Consider the following 24,134-nt stretch of genomic DNA (forward strand, 5'->3'; position numbering starts at 1 on the left):
TCAGCCTATTGAAAGGTAGAGCTCTGGCCTGGGCCACACCGCTGTGGGACCGTGATGACCCTGTTGCTGCCAATCTCCGAATCTTCCTGGCTGAGTTCCGCTCTGTCTTTGAGGAACCTGCCCGTGCGTCTTCGGCTGAGACTGCTCTCCTCAATCTATCTCAAGGAACATCCTTCGTTGGTGATTACGCCATCCAGTTCCGCACCCTGGCCGCAGAACTAGACTGGAATGAGGCTGCCCTAATTGCCAGTTTTAAAAAGGGCCTGTCCAGTCGAGTGCAAGATGTGCTCGCTGCCCGAGACCTTCCTACCTCCTTGAACGAACTCATTCTACTGGCTACCAGAGTCTACACCAGGTTTTCCTAGAGAGAGGAGGAGGTCCGGCAAGAACGGCGTCTGAGTCTGCCCCGTCGCCATCCCCGGCTGGCACCGGTGTTTCAGAATCCCGTTGCTCCTATGCCCCAGTCATCTCCAGAGGTTCCTATGCAGGTGGAACGAGCTCGCCTGACGACTGATGAGAGGGCCCGTCGACTGGAGCTGAATCTCTGCCTCTATTGCGGCGGCGCTGATCACTATCGGCAGAGATGTCCCCAACGTCCTCAGCGTCCGAGAAACGCTCGCACCTAGGTCCGGTGGGAGAGGCCTCTCTAGGTGTGAATGCCACTTCTCCAAGGTTGACAATGCCAGTCTCCATCCCGACACCCTCAGGGCAAGTTCTCCATACTACTGCCCTCATCGACTCTGGCGCTGCTGGCAGTTTCATTTCTGCCTCGTTGGTCCAAAGATGGCGGCTACCCAAGATACAGCTAGCCCAACCCCGGTCTATCTCTTCGGTCACGGGCGAGATTCTTACCGAAGCTGTGCACTGCCAGACTGCACCCCTAGTCCTCCAGGTGGGCGCCTTACATCAGGAGAGGATCTCCTTCTACGTCTTGCGCCATTCCTCTTCCAACATCCTGCTGGGTCTTCCTTGGCTGCAATTACATACCCCTAAGTTGGACTGGAGAACTGGGGAGGTTCTCAGCTGGGGCCAGGACTGTCCAAACCGGTGTCTGAGGTCTCCTCAACCCAAGTGCTCTACGAGGTCACCTGCTTACGCCAAGCCTCTATCCGGACTACCGGAGGTATACCAAGACTTTGTTGATGTCTTCTCGGCCAAGGAGGCGGACTCTCTACCACCTCATCGGCCCTATGATTGCCCTATAGACCTTCTTCCAGGGACTTCTCCTCCACGTAGTATACCCTCTCTCTGTGCCCGAGACTGAAGCCATGTCCTCCTACATCCGGGAGAACTTACAGAAGGGCTTCATCCGTAAATCCACGTCTCCCGCTGGCGCTGGATTTTTCTTTGTACAGAAGAAGGACGGTTCCCTTCGCCCATGCATAGACTACCGGGGCTTAAATAAGGTGACTGTCAAGAACCGTTATCCTCTTCCGCTAATCCCCGAACTGTTCGACCGTCTCCGAGGAGCCTATAACTTGATCCGTATTCGTGAAGGAGACGAATGGAAGACCGCTTTCAACACCAGAGATGGGCACTACGAATATCTGGTCATGCCATTCGGCCTATGCAACGCCCCAGCGGTCTTTCAGGAATTCGTGAACAATATATTCCGCGATCTCCTCTATGTCTGCGTCATTGTCTATCTTGACGACATCCTGGTCTTCTCCCACGACCAGCAGACCCACGTGTCCCATGTACGGCAGGTTCTACGAAGACTACGGGCCAACCATTTGTATGCCAAGCTGGAGAAGTGCGTTTTCCATCAGCGCAGCCTGCCGTTTCTTGGATACATTGTCTCCGACCAGGGCTTACAGATGGATCCAGCCAAAATCTCAGCTGTTCTCCAGTGGCCACGTCCTGTGGGACTTAGAGCTATCCAACGTTTCCTTGGATTTGCCAACTACTATCGGCAGTTCATCCCTCACTTCTCTACCTTGGTCGCACCCATAGTGGCTCTCACCAAGAAGAAGGCGGATCCCAGACGTTGGCCTCCAGAGGCCGAACAAGCCTTCAATAGTCTAAAGTCTGCCTTTGCCTCTGCTCCTGCTCTAGTTCGTCCGGATGTCTCCAAGCCGTTTTCTCTTGAAGTTGATGCATCTTCTGTGGGCGCAGGAGCTATCCTCTCGCAAAGGGACACATCAGGCAAGACCAGAACCTGCGGGTTCTTTTCTAAGACTTTCTCCCCTGCCGAGAGGAATTATACGATTGAAGACCGTGAACTCCTGGCCATTAAGTTGGCACTGGAGGAGTGGCGTCATCTCCTAGAGGGGGCTAGACATCCCGTTAACATCTACACGGACCACAAGAACCTCCTCTACCTCCAATCGGCTCAACGCCTCAATCCCCGGCAGGCCAGGTGGTCCCTCTTCTTCTCTCGGTTCAACTTTACCATTCATTTCCGTCCAGCCGAGAAGAATATAAAGGCCGATGCATTATCCCGAGCATCCGATGTCATGGGGCAAGAGGAATCTCCTCGTCACATAATACCTCCCGATCGCCTAGTACCAGTTGCCACTTCTACTCTGCAGAGACTGCCTCCCGGCAAGACTTATGTGCGCCCTGCACTCCGTAAACGCATCTTGAAGTGGGGTCATTCCTCTTTGGTGGCCGGGCACCCAGTAGCTCAAAAGACCGGGCAATTGATCTCCCGTCACTACTGGTGGCCCAATCTCCTTCAGGATGTCAAGGACTTTGTGGCTTCCTGCGCAGTCTGTGCCACGAATAAGTCACCCCGTCAAAGACCTGCCGGCCTACTTTTGCCCTTGCCAGTCCCGGACCGTCCCTGGCACCACATAGGGATGGATTTCATCACGGATCTACCTCCATCCGCGGGCAATACAGTCATTTGGGTTGTGACTGACTGCTTCTCTAAAATGGCTCACTTCGTGGCCCTCCCTGGACTACCCTCTGCTCCTCGTCTGGCTCAGCTGTTCTTCCGACACATCTTCCGCCTGCATGGACTTCCTCTTCACATTGTGTCCGACCGAGGCTCTCAATTTGTCTCCAAGTTTTGGCGTGCCCTCTGCTCGCAGCTCCAAGTGAAGCTGGACTTCTCATCGGCCTATCATCCCCAGACCAACGGGCAAGTGGAGAGAGTCAATCAGATCCTGGGTAACTACCTACGTCATTTTGTGTCCAGCCGCCAAGACAACTGGTCCGATCTACTTCCATGGGCAGAGTTTTCTTATAACCATCTGGACTCGAGTTCCACAGGCAAGTCTCCTTTCTATGTGGTCTACGGGCATCATCCTCGTCCTCCTCTGCCTCTCTCTCCATCATCTGAGGTTCCTGCCGTGGAGGAATTGATCTCTGACCTTCAATCGATCTGGGAACAGACTCAACAGTCCTTACTCAAAGCCTCTGAACGCATGAAGAACCAGGCTGATAAGAAGAGAAGACCTGCCAAAAATTTTCTCCCAGGTGACAAAGTCTGGCTCTCGGCCAAATATGTCCGTCTCAAGATTCCCAGCTACAAGTTGGGTCCTCGATTTCTTGGTCCTTTCTCAGTGCTAAAACGCATTAACCCAGTCACCTACAAACTCTGTCTACCCCCTACTATGTGAATCCCGAACTCCTTCCATGTCTCCCTCTTGAAGCCAGTGGTCCTCAACCGATTCTCCAGTAAAGCTTCTTCCTCCACTCCACAAGCCGTCTCTGACGACGTATACATTGTTGAAGACATCCTAGCGATGAAAACTGTCAGAGGAAGACATTTCTTCCTAGTGGACTGGAGAGGTTTTGGTCCTGAGGAGAGATCCTGGGAACCCGAATCTAATATTCTGGATCGGGATCTCATCAAGGAATTCCTGCAGACCAGAAAGAGGGGGAGGCCAAAGGGGGGGGGGGGTATTGTTAGGGCCACGGCGGCGTCCCGTGCTCCGGACCGCCGCCGCACCCTCTCTCCTACGCCTGCAGCAGCCGGTGTCCATAGGCAGGGACCCGGTGCTGCTGTTGCTTCGGCCCCGGGGGGCGCCTCACCTCACCGCGCTCCTGTCCGTCGCTGTGCCGGCCGGCGCGTGCGTCCCCGCCTCATAGGGCGCGCGCGCACCGGCTGTCTCAGGTTTAAAGGTTTTAGTTCCAGCTCTGCCCCCTTCCAGGTGTTGGAGCCTCTACATGCTTCCCATAGCGTTTGGCCCAGCTCCCTGTTGTTCCTGATTCCTGTCCGCTACCTGGTCCCTAGCCCTTGTTCCTGATTCCTGTCCGCTACCTGGTCCCTAGTCCTTGTTCCTGGTTCCTGCTCCTGTGTTCAGCCTGTCACCTGTGGTTACGCCTACAGACCTCTGCTATCACCATCTCCTGCCTACTGCTCCTGCCTCGCCTGCCATCACTAGCAACCAAGCCAGGGGTAGGGACCTGGGGGTCGCCTGCCGCAGCAAGTCCATCCCGCCTTGCGGCGGGCTCTGGTGAAAACCAGCGGCCACTTAGACTCCGCTCCCTGGTGAGGTTAGTGCCATCGCTGGTGACGGTCCAGTGAATCCACTACTCCAGGCGTTACACCGCATCATGAGGGATGCGGGTGTAGAGGCTCTCTACATCAATGGACACAAGGATAGAGTTATTAGTAAGGTGCACTGACTCCAGTGCGGCAATGAAGTCGCCAGAATCTTTGAGGTAGCCCCGGGTCTCTATTAGAAGAGGTCTGAGTGACCAGTCCAGAAATTGTGAAAGATATTCGGTGGTAGAGCCAATTGCTGACACGATGGGGCGCCCAGGTGGTCTGTCCAGATTTTTATGGACTTTTGGGACGAAATACCACCTGGGCGCCCGAGGTGCCAGTGGCAACAGTTTTTCTGCCGTACGCTTGTCAATAGCTTCTGTACTGCTATGTTTGTGAAGGAGACCGCGTAAGTGTTCCTGTATCTTAGGCAGAGGATTCTTCTTAAGTAAGGAGTCGGTAGTACGGTCTTGAAGTTGCCTATTGGCTTCTTCACTATAGTAGGAGCGTGACATAATGACGGTGGCACCTCCCTTATCCGCCCTTTTTATTGCTAGTTCGGGGTGGCTTCTGAGCCATTTCAGGGCTCTACTTTCAGAGGCTGTCAGGTTATTGACGGGCTTAGGATATAGGAGGGCTTTGACGTCCTGGGTCACAAATTTCTGGAACGTGTCAATGGGGCCACCGGGTGTGACCTGGGGACAATAAGTAGACCTATTACCGCCTTTGAAAGGTATCTGGAGATCAGATCTATCCACAGAGGATGGTAAGGGTGCATCTGCCAGAATACGGGTGCATTCTGCTTCTTGCCTGCTGAAGTTAGCAGGTACTTGGAAGCCTAGGGGTCCGACAGTGCAACGAGTCATAGAGCTAGTCTGCTGCTGATCGGTAACTTTATTAGAAAAATGCTTAGCCAGATTGATCTTACGAATACCTTTAAAGATATCAATATCAAACAAACCACAACCACTACCACAACAAAAAAAGACCAGCAGCAACTGGCTCACAGGAGCCCAAATAAAGGGTAACAAACGATGTGGTACATGTAAATACTGTCCCCAATTAGTGTCTACCGACTCTATAACACTTAATGGCGTAGACTGTCAGATTAACAGTTTAATCACCTGTAGATCTTCATTCATTGTGTACACCATTATTTGCCCATGTAACAAATTTTACGTAGGCAAGACTAAGAGACCCATGTGGACCCGCTACAAAGAACACGTCTACTCTGTAAAAACAAGGAAAGGCGTCCCCCGCCTTATAGACCATGTGGTCAATGTACATGCGGGCGACACAACATGCTTGGGATTTTTGGGGCTGGAGAGAGTAGATCTTAATGAGAAGGGAGGTGATAGGCGTCAGAAACTCCTTAGAAGGGAAGCGATATGGATCGCTGAACTAGATGCCACCGGCCCAAATGGACTGAATGAAAGAAACGACTGGAGCGTTTTCCTGTAAGATTATTCTTTACACTGCTTATCATTTGTTTTGAATTTATTCACCTGTGTGCACCTTAATGTTTTGTGATGTTTGCCGATTAGCATATAAGGTCTGCCTATTTCGGCAGTGACGTATCAAACTTGACAAAGCGCTGCGGCGTGAAACTGTTGTGTTGCCTGTGTTGCCTACGCTCCTGCACCTGTTCCACCCTTCCCCTCCCGATGGTGATTTGTATCCAATAAACCTTTGAAGACCGCAACCGCTGGTGAGTGCATTGGATTTTCATTTCTACCTGCTTTTGCCATTATAGTAGTTATATTCTTGTATATAGGGGGCAGTATTATAGTAGCTATATTCTTGTATATAGGAGCAGTATTATAGTAGTTACATTCTTGCACATAGGGGCAGTATTACAGTAGCTATATTATTGTACATAGGGAGCACTATTATAGCATTTATATTTTAGTATACTGTTAGTAGTTATTGCTAATATAAAATATTTACCTTATTTTATCAGTCCGATGCATAGATTACACTGGGTAACTGACTCTAAAAATTCAGTGTATACAAAGCTTACCTTGCCATCTAGTGGATGACATGGAACATTGCATCTTGTGTGGTGTCTAATGAACTCAATCTAGAACACCCCTATGTTCATGAATTATTAGAGTAAATACCAGAAGGTTTTCATGTGACCCCATCTATAATATTTGATAATATTGATGTAATAAATTACCTGTTTTCACTTTTCCATTCCACAGCTGTACCAGTTCATTGCAGTCCCTAAATGTCACTTGTACTGTGTAGATTTTCCCTAGCTGGAGTCCGTCTATTTCCATTGTGGTTCCCCTAATGTTGGTACTAAGATGGTATCCCTCTGATGATACTTGTACATTGTATGTGTAATTCTCAGGGCAATCTGTATTCCAGTGTACATGGAAGCCGCTGCTATTCACATTAGTGATGCTGTGATTGTGGAACATGGAGCAATCTGTAAGGACAGAAAGACATAACATTGAATATTATCCTAATAATAACCTATATAACATGTTGATCATGATGATCAACTGTAAACAGATCACACAGTGACTGAGATCCCCATTGATTGGCAATAATCTGCAGGAACTCCTAGCATTAATTGTTCAATTTCCCTGCAGTGCCCCCACAGGTAAAATTAGGCATTACATAGTTCCCATTGACATGAATAAGAATTAGAAACTGGAAAAGTCAGTGTTGACCAACATGGCCACTGTTACAGATCATCTCCTGTAATGTGTGGAGGACTAGTTTTTTATTTTTGCGTAGTGAACTATAGTTTATATTGGTAAAGTTTTGGGGTATATAGGACTTCGCTTTTTACTTTACTGTTTTGTCAAGTAACCTAAATAGGACTACTAGTAACCGATGTCCATATACATCGAGCAATATATATATCCTACAACCAGTAGCGGATTACAATAGGACCATTTCGGGCGGTAGCCCGGGGCCCTGAGCTTCTGAGGGGCCCATGGCCCCCCAAACAGACTTATGTTCATTCATATTTGCATAAAAATCTCAGATTTTTACCGCAATTTTGAACAAATTAGGGCAAAACTGCAGCCAGGAGACAATACAGTAACATTAGAGAATATATTGAAGGACCTTATCATGTGACAATGATGTCACCACAGGTCCTTTACAGGCTGCATTATGGAGAAAAAAGACTTAAGTTAGTGCCGCCATAGTTACAGTAGGTTGAGGGAGCCCAAGCTTGGTGAACAGCCTGGGGCCCATAGTAAAGTTAATCCGCCCCTGCCTACAACCAAAAAGATGCTGTCTTCCAGCTTTCAGATGTGATACAGGGGAATGGCGCAGATTATCATGGTTAATGTGCTGATATGCCGATATACTTTTAGAGGACACACCTGTGTGGGAGGGGGGTTGGACACCTGATTTAGCAGGGTAAAGATGATTGGTTTGGAGATGATTGTGGGGATGATAGTCAGCTGTACAGCGAGTGTGTGATTGGTGTGTGGATACATAAAATAGACAAGTGACCTGATTACCACTACCCTTGACAAAGCTTGTATAGCGAAACGCAGCATTGGGTGAGTGGTCTTACCAGGCAGAATACTTTCATACCCGGAGGCTCAAGTATACTCCTTTTTGTATTTCTTTGTACGCCTCTTTATTGCATTTTTTGTATACACTATTTTGCTTTACACAGATATATATACATATCTAAGCACCTTGGAGTATCTTGGTTACTAGCATTTGTGCACTTTCACACTTCCTGGGATTGAGTGACATACCATCAACTTGCTTGAGTGTAATGAGCATGTTCTGTATCATTTTATGCTTCCCTTTCTTTAGCATGGTTTTAAAATATATTTTTTCTCTGTATGTAACAATAAAGTATTGATTTGATTTAATAATTTGAGAATATTGTCCAGCATCTTTTTGGTTGTAGGACATATATTTACTGTTTTGTCAGTTGCAAGGTGACCAAAAAACAGTAATTCTGTCTTTATTTATTTAATTTATTTTTCACAATTGTGACATTCCCAAACAAAAATGAAAAAAAACAAAACAAAAAAAAACATACTTTCAGGGCTAATTCACACATCCGTTGTTCTGTCCGCAATTGCGGGCACGCAATTGAGGACAGAACATGAAACCAATGTTATCCTATGGCCCCGTTCACACGTCTGTATGTGTATACGGGGCCGCGATCCGTGGCGCAAAAAAACCAGACATGTTGTAATGCGGACCATTTTAATGCGGCACGGATCGCTGGGGTAATGATGTGTGAACGTAGTGCTCTGTGAAGCACGGAGCACTACGGATACACATACGGTAGTGCGGTCCACGGACGCAGACTGCACTACGGGTGTGTGAATGTGGCCTCACACAGACGTTTTAAAAGCTAAAATGTTTTTGATAATCACAACCATAAATAATGATTGTGATCATATTTACGTCTCAAAAAAGTCACATGTACATAGCTTTTTATGTGTAATCAATTTTTATTAACTTTTTCAATAAGAGAAATAAAGGGATTACAAATAAACAAAAGGTAAACATAGATCATACATAGAAAATAGTACAACCAAACAACACATTGAAAGGACATAATATACTGCGATACTATTGTATTGTAGTCTACTTTCGCCTTCACGTTCTCCTATTACGCTGTGTCTACGGTTGCCATGACAATAAATCAGTAAATCAGTATCCCTTGGTTACATTATATACTGCAATACTATTGTATTGTAGTCTACTTTCGCCTTCACTTTCTCTTATTACGCTGTGTCTACGGTTGTCATGACAATAAATCAGTGTCCCTTGGTTACATCGCAGGACATATGGGATGAGCACCTCACATCTAAATGCTTAGATTCTCCGACCTCCACTGAGGGGGTTAAATGGCCGGCACCGGACTTATCATTGAGGTCACTGATGGTGAAAGTCAGCTGCTGACGGACATTACTTCTGACTTCTAAGTCTGACACCGTGCATACAGCTTATTTACAGACTGTCTAAGGCTGGGTTCCTACTACGTTTTTGCAATACGTTTTTTTATCCGTTTAAAAAAATAACAAAAAAAAGGATGAAAAAAACAGATGCCTTTGTGTGCATTTGTTTTGATCTGTTTTTCCATTGACTTCCATTATAAAAAAAAAAACGGATTAAAACGGATCCATTTTTTTAACGTACACAAAAACGTAGTCAACCTCATTTTTGTGTCACTTTTGATACTTTTTTTTATAATGGAAGTCAATGGAAAAACAGATCAAAACGGATGCACACAAAGAAATCCGTTTTTTTTGCAAATGGAAAAAACGGGAACCCAGTCTTACTTTCAAAATGTCTGCAGCCAATCATGGTGCACCGTTAAACCCCTTCCCTCCGCAGGACGTACCGGCACGTCCTGCGGGGGGGTGGGGAGGTTCAGAGAGGGGCCGCGCTGTGGCTGCTTACTGCAGCAAGGGACCACGGCTATTAGCGTGTGCCGGAAATCGCCGCACCCGCTAGGTAGGACAGTTAGATGCAGCTGTCAAACATGACAGCTGCCTCTAACTGCCTTGTGTGCCCCTCTCCCTGGTGTCTAGTGGCCGGATCTCCCCCCCCCCCCGCAATGCGATTGCGGAGGGGGAGATCCAGTGTACTGAACCGGCCGGGGCTCAGCATCGGAATGACGCTGATCCTGGCTCGGCAATCCATTTAGATGGTCTGCAGCAGACCATTATAATAGAGCACCAATCTGATGGATCGGTGCTCTGTTATAAACACAGCATTGATCTCAATTGGAAATCAGTGCTGTGTATATAGAAGTCCCCCAGGGGGCTTCTAATTACTGTGAGTGAAAATAACAAAAAAGTGTTTTAATAATAAAACATCCCTTCCCCTAATAAAAGTTTAAATCAATTCCCTTTTCCCATTTTATAAATAAAAATAAATAAACAAACTTATTTGACATCGCCGCGTGTGTAATGGCCCGAAATATTAAATTACCACATTTCTGATCTCGCACGGTAAATGGCGTAAGCGCAAAAAATTCCCAAAGTGCAAAATTGCAAATTTTTGGTCGTATCAAATTCAGAAAAATCGTGATTAAAATCGATCAAAAAGTCGCATATACGCAAGTAAGGTACAGATAAAAAGTACACATCATGGCGCAAAAAATGACACCTCACTCAGCCCCATAGACCAAAGGACAAAAGCGCTATAAGCCTGGGAATACAGCGATTTTAAGGAACATTTAGTATTTTTGAAAGGTTTTGATTTTTTATAAGCTATCAAATAATATAAAAGTTATATCAGTTACATATCGTTGTAATCGTATCAACCTGAGAAACATGCATAACAAGTCAGTTTTACCATATGGTGCATGGCGTACCCACAAAACCACCCCAAATAAAAAATATTGCGTTTTATTTTCAATTTCACTGTGCATATAATTTTTTTCTGGTTTCGAAATATATTTTATGCAAAAATTAAGTCTGCCATTTCAAAGTACAATTAGTTGCACAAAAAATAAGGGCTCATGTGGGTCTGTAGGTGAAAAAATGCAAGTGCTATGGCCTTTTAAACCCGAGGAGGAAAAAACGAAAACGCAAAAACGAAAATATGCCCAGGAGAGAAGGGGTTAAGGAATAAAAACTGAGCTTTGATTGGTTGCTATGGGCAACAAAGACCTTCTACACTTGCCCTGAGTGTCTCCCTGGCAACAGACTACAAACAAACCTTAGAAAAAAAGTGGCCACACTATGCGTCTGTTAGAAACATAGAATATTGTCGGCAGAAGAAGACCACTGGGTCCATCTAGTCCGCCCTTTTAGTATTTCCTTTCTTATTATCTTAGGATAGATAAATGTTCATCCCAGGAATGTTTAAATTCTGTTATTGAAGATTTATCTACCACATCTGCTGGAAGTTTGCTCCAAGCATCTACTACTCTTTCAGTAAAATAATATTTTCACACGTTGCTTCTGATGTTCCTCTACTATTTGCTATTGTATTGCTGCGTTTACACGGAACGATAATTGACCCGATCGTACGATTAACGATGTCGGAGTAACGATTTTTTTTCATAACGATCAGCGTTTAGACAGTACGATATATAGTACGGAAAAATCGTTTTACGATCGCGCGCCCGCAGCCCGGCCCGCCCTCAGCCCGGCCCCCTGCTCATCCGCAGCCCGGCCACACGGTCAACCGCAGCCCCCTGCGCTGCCCGAAGCCATTAAATTCAGATGCGGGTGCATCCGCATGGGCCCGCATCCAAATACGCCGCTGCACACAATGGAGCGTGTGGCCCGGCCCTGCACGCTCCATTGCGTGCACTGACAGGTTCTCTGCAGCCACTATTCATTGAATAGAGGCAGCAGAAAACTGACATGTCTGCTTTTTGCGGCGCCGCGAGGGATCCCAGCCGGAGCATATACCATGTGTATACAGTCCTTTCGGGATTGCCTTATCCTACAGCACTAGGCGGCAGAGGGGTTCATGACAAAAACTCATATTTCCGAAAGCCGAGCGCAATGAAATAATGAAATCTGTCAAAACGTTCAGAATCGGCTAAAGTTACATGAAGGCGTAAGAGGTGGTTTATGGAAATTTATGTGGAGTAATAGAGCGAAATCGGAAAAGCTCCACCAATTAATTGTAGAAATACAATGTTTCTGAGCTCTTTATGCATTTTTTATGTTTCTCCCGATTCCGCTGACTGAGGCTAGGTTCACACTATGTATCTGTGCGGCTGTATTGCGGGCGGTAAATCATCGGCCGGATTTTTCCGGTTCATGCGTACGCTGGAAAGTATAAGATATACGGCTGCACAGTGCACACTATGTATGAATCTACGGCCCTATCGTAAACGGACCCGTAAAAAATGAACAAGACCATTGTTTGCGGCTGGAAATGCGGCCGTGGATTGACAGGCGGTCCGTACGGAGTACTTCAAAAATAGCCGGCAATGATGCTGAATGCCGATGCCTCTAATAGTTAATATATTAAATTAATAAAACACATTTTCTTTGTAATAAAGTCCCTTTTGTTGTTCAATAATTTAATTCTAACAAATCCATCATTGTGCAATTAAATATACTGTTAAAATAAACATATATATAAATAAATGTATATTTATATATATATTTATTTTTTGACAGTATATTTAATTGCACAATGATGGATTCGTTTAAATTAAATTATTGAACAACGAAACTGATTTTATTACAACGAAAATGTGTTTTATTAATTAAATATAAATTAGTACAGGAAGCTCCATTAAGCCGTTAATTCATATTGCCGGCAATAGAGCATTCTGTACTAATCATCACTTTACTTTAATTAAAACATCAAATGTTTCTTCTAATTATGTTATCACAATAGCATTATTAGAAGAAACATTTAGAATTATATGTGCGTTCAGCTGATTGGCTGATCGGCTCAGCGCACATATAAAGAGCCGGTCCGCAGCACAGTGACTTCATTGTGCTGCGGAACAGCGAAGAGGACACATCGGGGTGAGTATAGAGCTCTCCCCACCCCCTCCTCTGCACTGCACCCCTCCCAGCAAGGAAGGGGGGTCACTTAACCCCTACCTTGCTGGGATAGGTGCAGTCTGACATCAGTCTGGCCCCCAAGGGGTTAAGGGGGATGCAATACATCCTCCCTTAACCCCTTGGTGGCCAGACTGTAAGCAACGATCTGTAAAGATGCTGCATACTGTAAGGAGCACAACACCGCTCACAATGATGGGTGTTGTGCTCCTGTTTGTGTGTTTTTTGTGTGTTTCTCCCTTTTTGTTTTTCAGATATCGGTATCCTGTGGATTACGTCGGATTCCATGGACTACGTCGATGACCAGCGGTTGTTTGGTGTTTTTTTTTTTATAAAATGGTCAATGAGGGGTGTGGGGGTGTTTTTATTTGAATAAAAAAAAATTTTCACTTGTGTGTTGTCTTTATTTCTTTACTTTGTAGACTTAGTAGTGGAAGCCATCTAATAGACGGAATCCATTACGAAGTTGGGGCCTAGTGTTAGCCGGTATAAAATGGCTAACACTAACCCCCCCATTATTACCCCAGTACCCAATGCCACCAGGGGTACTGGGAAGAGCCGGGTGCCAGTGGTCCCAGACCGTCAAAATTGGCGCTCATGGACCGAGCGGCAGCAGGCTGGTAAGATTTAGGCTGGGGAGGGCCTAAAACAATGGCTCTTCCCACCCTGGTGTTACCAGGCTGCTGTCGTTTGGTTTTTAACCCGGCTGGTTATAAAAATAGGGGGGACCCTATACGGTTTTTTTAAATTATTTATTTATTTAAAAAAAAAACCCGCATAGGGTCCCCCCTATTTTTATAAAACACCAAACAACCGCTGGTCATCGACGTAGTCCACAGAATCCGACGTAATCCACAGGATACCGATATCTGAAAAACAAAAAGGGAGAAACACACAAAAAACACACAAACAGGAGCACAACACCCATCATTGTGAGCGGTGTTGTGCTCCTTACAGTATGCAGCATCTTGTTTAGCTTGTTCAGCCCAGGAGAGGCCATTGCTAGTGTGAGAATGCTAGAGTAGGGACCATGCCTCTGAGGACACCTTAAGGTGGTGACATGGTACACTCTGTTTGATCAAATAGTTTGCTAAGATCCTCATTTTTAATATCTATAGAGCAGGTATTTATCGTGTGTACACCGGGGGAGTATATACAGTAAGTGCTTGCACCTGTAGGTTGCTGTTGCACTTTTTTTTTGTCTACAAACAAACCTTGTGAACTCTGATCCTGAAGTAATTCTCCCTTCTCTCCCTGTAACCTGCTTCTTGCTAATCTACCAGTCATACAATAGCAAATAGTAGAGGACAGACTGAAGGGAGGCAGGATAGACCACCATGTTGGGGAAAACATCATTGGTAGTGATGAGCAAATACTGTTCGATCGAATAGATATTCGATCGAATAGTAAGGTATTCGATCTATCAAATATTATCGAATAGTTCGCCAAATATTCGGGAAATATTCGATAAGCGTTCAAATTCCCCAGCTTCCGTTTTTTACCTCCAAGTGGTCGAATAGATGTTTTTCAATAATCGAATACTTGTTCCCATAGACTTTAATGGGATTGAATATTCGTACGAATATCGAATAATCGAATATTTCACTATTCGCTCATCACTAATCATTGGTCATGTACAGTTCTATCTTCTATATATGGAGAGATATACTTACTGCAAGGAGGGGGGGTAGATGTTTCATAGGTCACACCATGTGTAATAGGAGTCCTCACGGGCGGTGGATCAGATGGAGCGGGGTGGGGAATGTGTCCTGTAGATGAGAAGAATCATATAGATGTTAGGCTGGGTTCATACTACGTTTTTGCAATCCCTTTTTTTTGCAGTAGGCAGTCGGGTGCAGCTTCGCCCAGTTGTTCATACCTTAAACTTGTACTACAAACCTGACACTCACTGGACTTGTTTAGTACAAGGTGGTCTTTCTCTTACCTACTTATTCTCAACCGTAAGTATGAGCGTCTTCTGCTACACAAAGTTACTATAAAGCATCCCGGAAGAGTATAGCACCACCTAGGCATGGTCCCCAAGACAGTCCCCTAGCCTACTCAATTCAGCTGCACTTCCTTAACCTACTCAACTCAGCTATTCTTCCCAAACTACTATCTACACCTTTTGGCTTCAAATCTTTGGCAAATAATCTGTCAGATAATCTTTCTGTGTAAATGGACCCTTACTCTCCGCCGCACCTGTACCTGCACCCACACATTGTGCTACCCTTACACAGCCCATTGCCAGTGTGTCCGGGGTGTGAGTATCACCACTCCTGGACATTGTGCCAAGAGCCCATCCAAAAACACCACCTAGTGGTTTCATGGGTCCATCCTGACCACAGATCAATGTAAATAAGCAAAAGATTCCAACAGCACTTCCCAATATCTTCAAACGTGTAAATTTATTCTATCACTTCAAAAAAAAACACCACTTCGAAAAGCTTGAAAATGCCTGTGTGAGACAGTAGAAACGTCGCTTGATTTATGCCATACTGCACTATGTTTGGTTTTTTGAAGTGATGGAATAAATTTACACGTTTGAAAATATTGGGAAGTGTTGTTGGAAACTTTTGCTTATCTATCTTTTGCTTATCTATCTATCTCCTATCCATCCATCCATCTATCTATCTATCTCCTATCTATCTATCTATCTATCTATCCAGTGGCGTAGCTACCAGGGTCGCAGCGGTCGCCGCTTAAATTACTCTTGTGACCGCAAGCATTGTTTTGCTTGCGGTCACAAGAGCGGTCTCGTCCGGGCCCCCGGCTGATGGGCGGCTGCCGGGGGTGTCCCCTCCTATCCCCGGCAGCGACACGCATCAGTGAGCTCCTTGTGCCGCCTGGGGCGGAGGTCATAGCCCCGGCGTACAGGGAGTTCACTGATGCGCGGCGCTGCCGGGGATAGGACGGGACACCCCCGGCAGCGGCGCATCAGCCGGGGGCCCAGACGAGCCTGAAGAAGAAGAGGATCGCCGGGGGAGCGAGTTGTTAGATGAGTTTATGTGTTTGTTTGTTTCTTAATTCTGCTTAGCATAGGGGGGGGCATCTATAAGGGGGGGAGAAAAGGGGGCCATCTATTATAAGGGGGCATCTATAAGGGGGGAGAAAAGGGGGCCATCTATAATGAGGGGGGCATCTATAAGGGGGGAGAAAAGGGGGCCATCTATAATGAGTGGGGCATCTATAAGGGGGGAGAAGAGGGGGCCATCTATAATGAGGGGGTCATCTATAAGGGGGGAGAAGAGGGTGGCATCTATAATGAGGGGGGCATCTATAAAAGGGGAGAAGAGGGGGGCATCTATAATGGAGGGAGGGGGCATCTATAATGGGGGGAGAAGAGGGGGCCATCTATAATGAGGGGGGCAATCTATAATGGGGGAGGGGGGCCATCTATAATGGGGGGAGAGGGGGGCATGTATAAGGGGGGAGAAGAGGGTGCCATCTTCAAGGGGGGGAGAGAGGGGGCATTTATAATGGAGGGGAGAGGGGGGCATCTATGAGGGGAGGGGGGAGTGGGGGCCATCTATAAGGGGAGGGGGCATCTATAGGGGGGAGGGGGCATTTATAAGGGGGGGAGGGGGCATCTATAAGGGGGGGAGGGGGTCATCTATAAATGGAGAGGGGGTCATCAATAAGGGGGGAGAAGAGGGGGCCATCTATAAGGCGGGGGGGCAACATGCAGTGGGGGCCATCTATATATAGGGTCACATAGTGTCAGGGCTACCCACTAAATGAGGGTGTAAAGGGGCCAATACAGATGTGCAGTGTGTATAGAGATGAGGATGGTGCCAGTGTGAGGAGCCTAATATGTCTGTCTGGCAGATTCTGTGGATTAGTGGCTCGGAGAAGTTCTCATAACGGCCCAGGACAGATGGAGAAGATGATAAAAAGGAAAGAACTCCGATCAGAGAAGACGTCTCCTGTGAGTCATCTGATATAACTGCACTGTGATGTATATGGTGTATACAACCTGTGTGGAGCTGCGTCCACCTCTATATGATTGGATGAGGTGATAGTGATCTGTGTACAGTGGATCTTATTCAGTAGCAGTGGTGGTGTTAGTCAGTATGTGGCGGTGTTAGTCGGTAAGTGGCGGTGTTAGTCAGTATGTGGTGGTAATATTTGTTACTTGTTATCTGGTACTGTGTTTTATTGGTCTTAATATACTGGATTTGGTCAGTAATAATATGGTGGTGGTTGTGGTGGTAATATTTGCCCCTTGTATACTCGTATTATTGCCAATATTGGTCTCAGTATACAGGATTTGGACAGTAACAGTATGGCGGCAATATGTATGGTGATAATATTTTCTCTTCCTATATGCTGGTGTTATTGGTAATATCTGTCTTGCGGTACATATATATATATATATATATATATATATATATATATATATACATACCAGTAGCATCACTTGGTCATGAAAGGGGGAGGGGCCTAAGTTGACCTCTCGCACCAGGGCCCAGGAGACATTAGCTACTCCCCTGTATCTATCTATTTATCTATCTATCTATCTCCTATCTATGTATCTATCTATCTAAATCCAAAAAAGCAGCAGCACTCCGGTATAGTGTTCAAAAAGTAAACAGCGTGCTTTATTCACATCTATCTACCTATCTGTCCTATCTATCTATCTATCTATATATGCAGAGAATCCACAGCACTCCAGCGTAGTGAAAAAGCTCAATAAGTTGTGTTTATTCAGTCAGTTCATAGTGCAACACTCCAAACGCAACGTTTCAGTGACTCTCTGTCACCATTTTCAATCTCATATCTATCTATTTATCTCCTATCTATCTATCTATCTATCTATCTATCTATCTATCTATCTATCTATCTATCTATCCATCCATCCTTTTTTCTATGTCATATGTGATCTGACACCAATGTCCTTGTCACTTCCTCACTGCTTGGTGTTACCTTGATATGCTTCAGTATGCAGGATGGGGTCTGCATTACTCTTGTTAGCGGCGGGCGGCGGGCTTACTGTAATGTACTGATTGCTTACATTTATGGAATACTTTGGGGAGCAAGGACAGTTGCTCCCCAAAGTATTTCATAAATGTATTCAATCAAAAACACTGTATATTACATTACATACACATCCATTGTAATTCCAATGGAGTGTCCAGCAGGGGCGCACTATATATAGAAGTCAATGGTACTCATTGACTTCTATATATAGTGCGCCCCCTGCTGGACACTCCATAGGAATTACACCTTTCGTCGTGACGTCACTGCTTCTGAGAGAATTCTAACACTTCCTGGTACACTAAATTAAGGGAAATAGCAGTATAGGAGCATTTCCCATAATTAATGTACATTAGAAAATTGTATAACTTTCCATCAGTAATAACATATAAAAAAATAATTTTCGCCGGACTTCTCCTTTAATACAGTCCTGGTACAGTAAGCAGCTGTCTGGGTACAGGCATTCATTCAAGTCTGGTAAAACAAGAACAGGATATATATTATATAAATTAGCACAGTGATCATGGATCCAATGTATTTATATATATATATATATATATATACATTGGATCCATGATCACTGTGCTAATTTTTGCCCATATCTCAAAAGGACAGTGATGAAGAAACTTGTGGAAGGGTGCTCAGGAGCTTCTAGCATACAATTTATTCTTAGGCAGATAGAATTATATAATTTATCTCTATGTCCCCTGTAAGTTTGTAAGGAACTGTATAAAATGACTGCATATTAATTACCTTGTATCTCGATGCTGATCACTTCAGGTATACGAACAACAATGTTGTTAAGCATATTTGCAATGTGCATCAGTGGAAGAGAATCCTCGAAACCAATCAGAACAGAGGACACAACGGAGAAGGTCCCGACGCGGTGGGTGGAGAGGTGATAGACCTCTACCTCTAATGCTAAAAATTCTCCTGTTACCTAAAACCACAAAGATATTATTATTGTTACTTGTTATGTATTACCCATAATACATCATTATATTATATAATGGTCTGAGTAACCTAGCTGTGCACAGGAATCAATGATGTTTAGATAACCAGAGAGAAAAAGTTATAGTCTTGTACATAGGAGGCAGTATTATAGTAGTTATATTCTTGTATATAGGAGCAGTATTATAGTAGTTATATTCTTGTATATAGGAGCAGTATTATAGTAGCTATATTCTTGTTTATAGGAGCAGTATTATAGTAGTTATATTCCTGTATATAGAGCAGTATTATAGTAGTTATATTCTTGTACATAGGAGCAGTATTATAGTAGTTTTCCTCTACGTCTGCGGCAGCACATATGGGTCCTCAGATCCCCTCGATCCCCTACCAGGACCGCCCACCTAGATCTACTTTACATAAAGAAAAAAAAAAAGAGATTTAGAGAGCACCAATAGGAGGCCAGGATAGGCCTTAAACATCGACACCTGGCATTCCATACTTGTGTTTTTTTCAGTCCTCCTTTCCCTTCAGGTGCTATGCACCACCAGGTAGCCCACCTCCAGTTTGTTCAGGTATGTGTTCTTATTTTTTTCTTGTTGTTTTTAGATATAGCCGGCGACAGTGAAGCTATGTTTTTAGAGGGGAACTTTGAGTACTGATTTTTATTCATTATATGAGCTCAGTGCGCTAATCGCTACATTAGCCAGTGCGGGGTCCTGGCATAAGTGTAAAAATTATGATTTTACCGGTGCGGGGTCCCGGTCTATACTATTGCCTGTCCGGTGCGGGGTCCCGGTGGCAATCAAATTATGCGCACTTGCGGACGCATGAGTTGGTGCGGGGTCCCAGCTATGATGTGTGTGCCGTTTTACATTCCGGTGCGAAGTCCCGGTGTTGTCTATATGATAAGTACTCCCTATCCCTGTCTGATATTGCTGGTCGCGGTTCTTCCGGTGGCTTCACTCTCTCCCTCCATGCCGGGGGGGCGAGCTTCCGGTGATGACGCGCGTCCTCTACGTATGACGCACTTCCAGTTTGGGCTGCGGCCTCAAGCGTGTGACGCTTTTGCCGGAAGTGACGTAACTTCCGGCCCGGAACCGCGTCCGAAGCCATGGACGCGCCAAAAACTGGGTAAGCACTACATATAAATATGTTCTATACTAAACCACAAGTGTGTATGTTGCTGGTGGTTTCTTCTGGAAGTTGCGCAGCCGAAATTATCTGCAGTAAGGTAGGATTGAGATGATGTTTTCTGTGCAATAACAGTGCTTGCTCAGTATAGTTTTTGATTATGGCATCTGTATTGTCTACAGATGTCCAGCCATTCCCGCAGCAGCAGCAGGAAAAGGAGAGAGAAGTCAAGACACAGAATGTGTTCTATTTGCCAGCAGCCTCTACCAGATGATCATTCCGGAAATGTGTGTGATCCTTGTGTTGCTCGTTATAAACAACCTGCTCCTCCTGCTGCACCAACTCAGAAGATGTGTATTCTGTGCCTGCAACCTCTACCTCCACTTCACTTAAGTAATGTGTGTGACTCATGCACTCCCCCAGAGGAATCTGCTGGTTCTGCAGCTGGGCTTGTATCAGAGGCAAGGAAGTTTTTTGACTGGTTTAAATCACATATGGAATCTGCTGTCACTGGTACATCATCTGCTGCAAAAAAGCCTAGGCTAGAACCTGCTTACTCCAGTCCTGCCGCATCCTTCTCCCTGTCTGATGTCTCTGACGCTGATGGTATGTCTGATGATGATAATGATGAGGATGAAGATGTTTCTGAGGGTTATTATCTTTTCAAGAAAGAATCAGCTGATAAATTAATAACTAAAGTGAAAGGCTGCATGGAGTCTAAAAAGTCTGACAGTCAGGACCAAGACAAGGAAAGTTTGTTTTATTTTCCAAAGAAGAAATCTGCTGTTCTCCCCAGTCATCAGGTTCTAAAGACTGTCATGCAAAAAGAATGGGGCAGACCTGACAAAAGATTGGACTTAGGGTCTAGGATCAAGGATGTATACAAATTAGACCCAGCAGAGTCTGAGGCCTGGGAGGGCCCTAGTAAAGTGGACCCTGCTATTGCAAAAATTGCCAAGAAGTCTCTTTTTCCAGGTGAGGATGCAGCGACTTTAAAAGATGCCATGGATAGAAAGGCCGAGACCTTTCTAAAAAGATCCCATGTGAATCTCACTTCTCTGAATAAAGCCGGTCTCGCCTCTGTACCGGTGGCTAGAGCCTTGAGAATATGGCTTAGTCACCTCTCAGCTGATATAGAGGATGGGGTACATCGGCAAGATTTGATGGAACAAATGTCTACACTAAAATTGGCAGCAAATTTTTTGTGTGATTTTTCTCTGGACACTGTAAAGATTGCAGCAAAAAATATGGCATTAGCAAACTCCGCAAGAAGAGCCATCTGGCTTAGAACCTGGGCGGGAGATGTGTCTTCAAAGAATAATTTCTGTGCTCTGCCCTTTGAACCAGGGAGACTTTTTGGTTCAGAATTAGACAAGATGTTGGAAGAAAATAAGAAAGATAAAGCTCTGAACCTCCCTACTACTTCCAGATACAGAGGTACTCGTAATTTTCGTTACCAAAGAGGAAGAGGATCTTTTCGCAGACGCCAACCCCAGGATAGACCAGACAGAAGGTTCCGTGGAAGATATCAGGACAAAAATAAGAAAAAGCAATCCGACACGGGATTTACAAAAACAGAATTCTGACGCCATGCCTACTGCCAGTGTGGGCGCCAGGCTCCTAAATTTTTTGGAAGCCTGGCAAGATGTTACCAGAGACTCCTGGGTGCTAAATATTGTGAGCCAGGGTTATCGTCTGGAATTTCTACGACCACCAAGAGAAAGATTTATGCCAAATCCAGCAGAAAATCGGGTATTATCCCTTCTCTTGGAATTCTTGAAAAAAGGAGCACTAGAACCAGTGCCACCAGAAGAATTTACGGGAGTATACTCTGGGGTGTTTCCTGTCCCCAAGCCCGACAACAAGTGGCGTCTTATAATAGATCTGCGCTTTTTAAATCAACATCTGCAAAAGACAAAATTCAGAATGGAAACCATAAGGTCAGTGATTGGCTTAGTTCAGCAAGGAGAGTATATGGCCTCACTCGATCTGAAGGACGCCTATTTGCACATGCCAATTCACCCAGAATCCAGAAGATACCTCAGAGTAGCTCTACAAACAAAAGCAGGTTTTCTTCATTTCCAGTTCAGAGCCCTTCCCTTTGGCCTGTCTCCAGCCCCAAGAATCTTTACCAAGATAACTATAGTACTGGTGGCGGCCCTCAGACTGCAAGGCATAAAAATTGTACCATATCTCGACGACTGGCTTTTAATTGCTCCATCTCCAACCATCCTGCAAGAACACCTTCAGACGGCCATGAATCTTCTTCAGACAGTGGGATTCATCATAAATCTCCAAAAATCAGAGCTACATCCAACAACCAAGATACGTTTTTTAGGCCTGATCATAGATCTGTCAGTGATGAAGATCTTTCTGCCAGAAGACAAAGTAATTCGTATAAAATCTGCAATTACTCATCTAGTCCACAGTCCGCAGATTCCTATCCGGACAGCAATGAGCATTCTGGGTCTCCTCACAGCCTCGATAGAGGCAGTTCCCTGGGCCAAGGCACATCTGAGGTGTCTGCAGACAGAAATCCTTCGGGCCTGGAACAAGGACATCGCCTTCCTCGATTCCAAAATATCAATCTCGATTTCCACTCGCAGGAGTCTGAGGTGGTGGACCTTGGAAGAGAAGTTATCGGTCGGCAGAAATATTCTGCTGCAGGATCAGGTGGTGGTGACGACAGACGCATCTCAGAAAGGTTGGGGCGCTCATTTTCAACACCTCTGGACGCAGGGGGTGTGGCCAATATCCATTGCAAAGATGTCATCGAATTTCAGAGAGATGAAAGCCATCCAGCTGGCACTCCGGCACTTCGAACCACACCTCAGAGGGAAAGCAGTTCTAATCCAAACCGACAATGCCACAGCAACTTATTACATCAACAAGCAGGGAGGCACTCGCAGCCCATGTTTACAGAATCTGTGTGCCCAGATCATGGAATGGGCCGAACCACTAGTGACCAACCTAGCAGCAGTTCACATAAAAGGGACCCTGAACCTCCAAGCAGATCTGTTGAGTCGCCAGAGCCTTCACCCAGGAGAATGGGAAGTAAACCCCAAATATTTCCATCTACTAACGGACAAGTGGGGGTGTCCAGAATGGGATGTCATGTCCACCAAGGACAACAGGAAAGTCAGCAAGTTCTGCTCTCTAAGGAGACAAGACTGTCCAGATGTGTTGGACGCGTTCACAATGTCCTGGAAAGACAAGTTTATATATGCATATCCTCCACTTCCCATCCTGCCCAGGGTTCTAGCGAAGATACTGGTGGAGAAACCAGAAGCCATCATAATTACTCCCTTCTGGCCCCGCAGAGCCTGGTTTTCCACACTGTATCATCTATCGGAGGGGCTGGTGTGGAAGCTCCCGCAGTATCCGGATCTTCTGCTCCAGAGAGGTTTTCTACACCCCCAGCTAGACAGACTACATCTCTCAGCCTGGTACCTGAAGAAGAGAAACTGAAGCAGCTAGGTCTCTCAGACACTGTAATCTCTACACTGTTATCATCAAGGAAGAAGTCGACAAATTTTGTGTATACAAGTATGTGGAAAAAATTTTCTTTGTGGCTAACAGACAACAACCTCCAGATTTCAGTGTCTTCTATCCTACAGTTCCTGCAAGAAGGTTTTGAAAAGGGTCTGAAATCAAATACACTAAGAGTTCACATGACCGCTATCAATGCGCTCACAGATGGAGTCTATGCTAACAACCCTTTGATTACAAGATTCTTCAAAGGACTCAGGAATTTAAGACCTACAGTACGGCCTGCGGTCGCCTCTTGGGACTTAGGTCTGGTGCTCAACAGACTTACAGATGCTCCATTCGAGCCAATGGAGTCAATAGACTTAAAGTGGTTATCTTTCAAAGTACTGTTCCTTATTGCCGTAACATCTGCAAAACGTCTCGGAGAACTACAGGCATTGTCATGTCATGAGCCCTTCACAAAGTTCTTGCCTGATGGTGTGCGTCTCAGGACAGTCCCATCCTTTGTGCCTAAGGTACCGTCTACAGCAAACATAAACCGTGAACTGTTTCTTCCCGATTTCCATCCTAATCCTACATCTGAGGAAGAGGCACGACTGCACTTACTTGATGTGAAAAGGTCCTTAAAACATTATCTTGCTCGTGTTCAAGATTTCCGGAAG

At 45.4% G+C, this 24,134-nt stretch overlaps 1 protein-coding gene across 1 annotated transcript in view; it reads right to left on the bottom strand.

The window, feature by feature from the left end:
* UMODL1 (uromodulin like 1) overlaps positions 1-24,134 on the bottom strand; it is a 50,132-nt gene that overhangs the window by 21,387 nt on the left and 4,611 nt on the right. Inside the window, exons 5-9 of the mRNA XM_069944914.1 lie at positions 18,655-18,841; positions 18,314-18,375; positions 15,133-15,262; positions 14,598-14,693; positions 6,618-6,872 (exon numbers count right to left, since the gene is read on the bottom strand). Of these exons, the coding sequence (XP_069801015.1) occupies positions 6,618-6,872; positions 14,598-14,693; positions 15,133-15,262; positions 18,314-18,375; positions 18,655-18,841 (730 nt within the window). The remainder of the gene's footprint in view (positions 1-6,617; positions 6,873-14,597; positions 14,694-15,132; positions 15,263-18,313; positions 18,376-18,654; positions 18,842-24,134) is intronic.

Source organism: Dendropsophus ebraccatus, chromosome 11 (assembly GCF_027789765.1).
Source record: "Dendropsophus ebraccatus isolate aDenEbr1 chromosome 11, aDenEbr1.pat, whole genome shotgun sequence".
Lineage (NCBI taxonomy): Eukaryota > Metazoa > Chordata > Amphibia > Anura > Hylidae > Dendropsophus > Dendropsophus ebraccatus.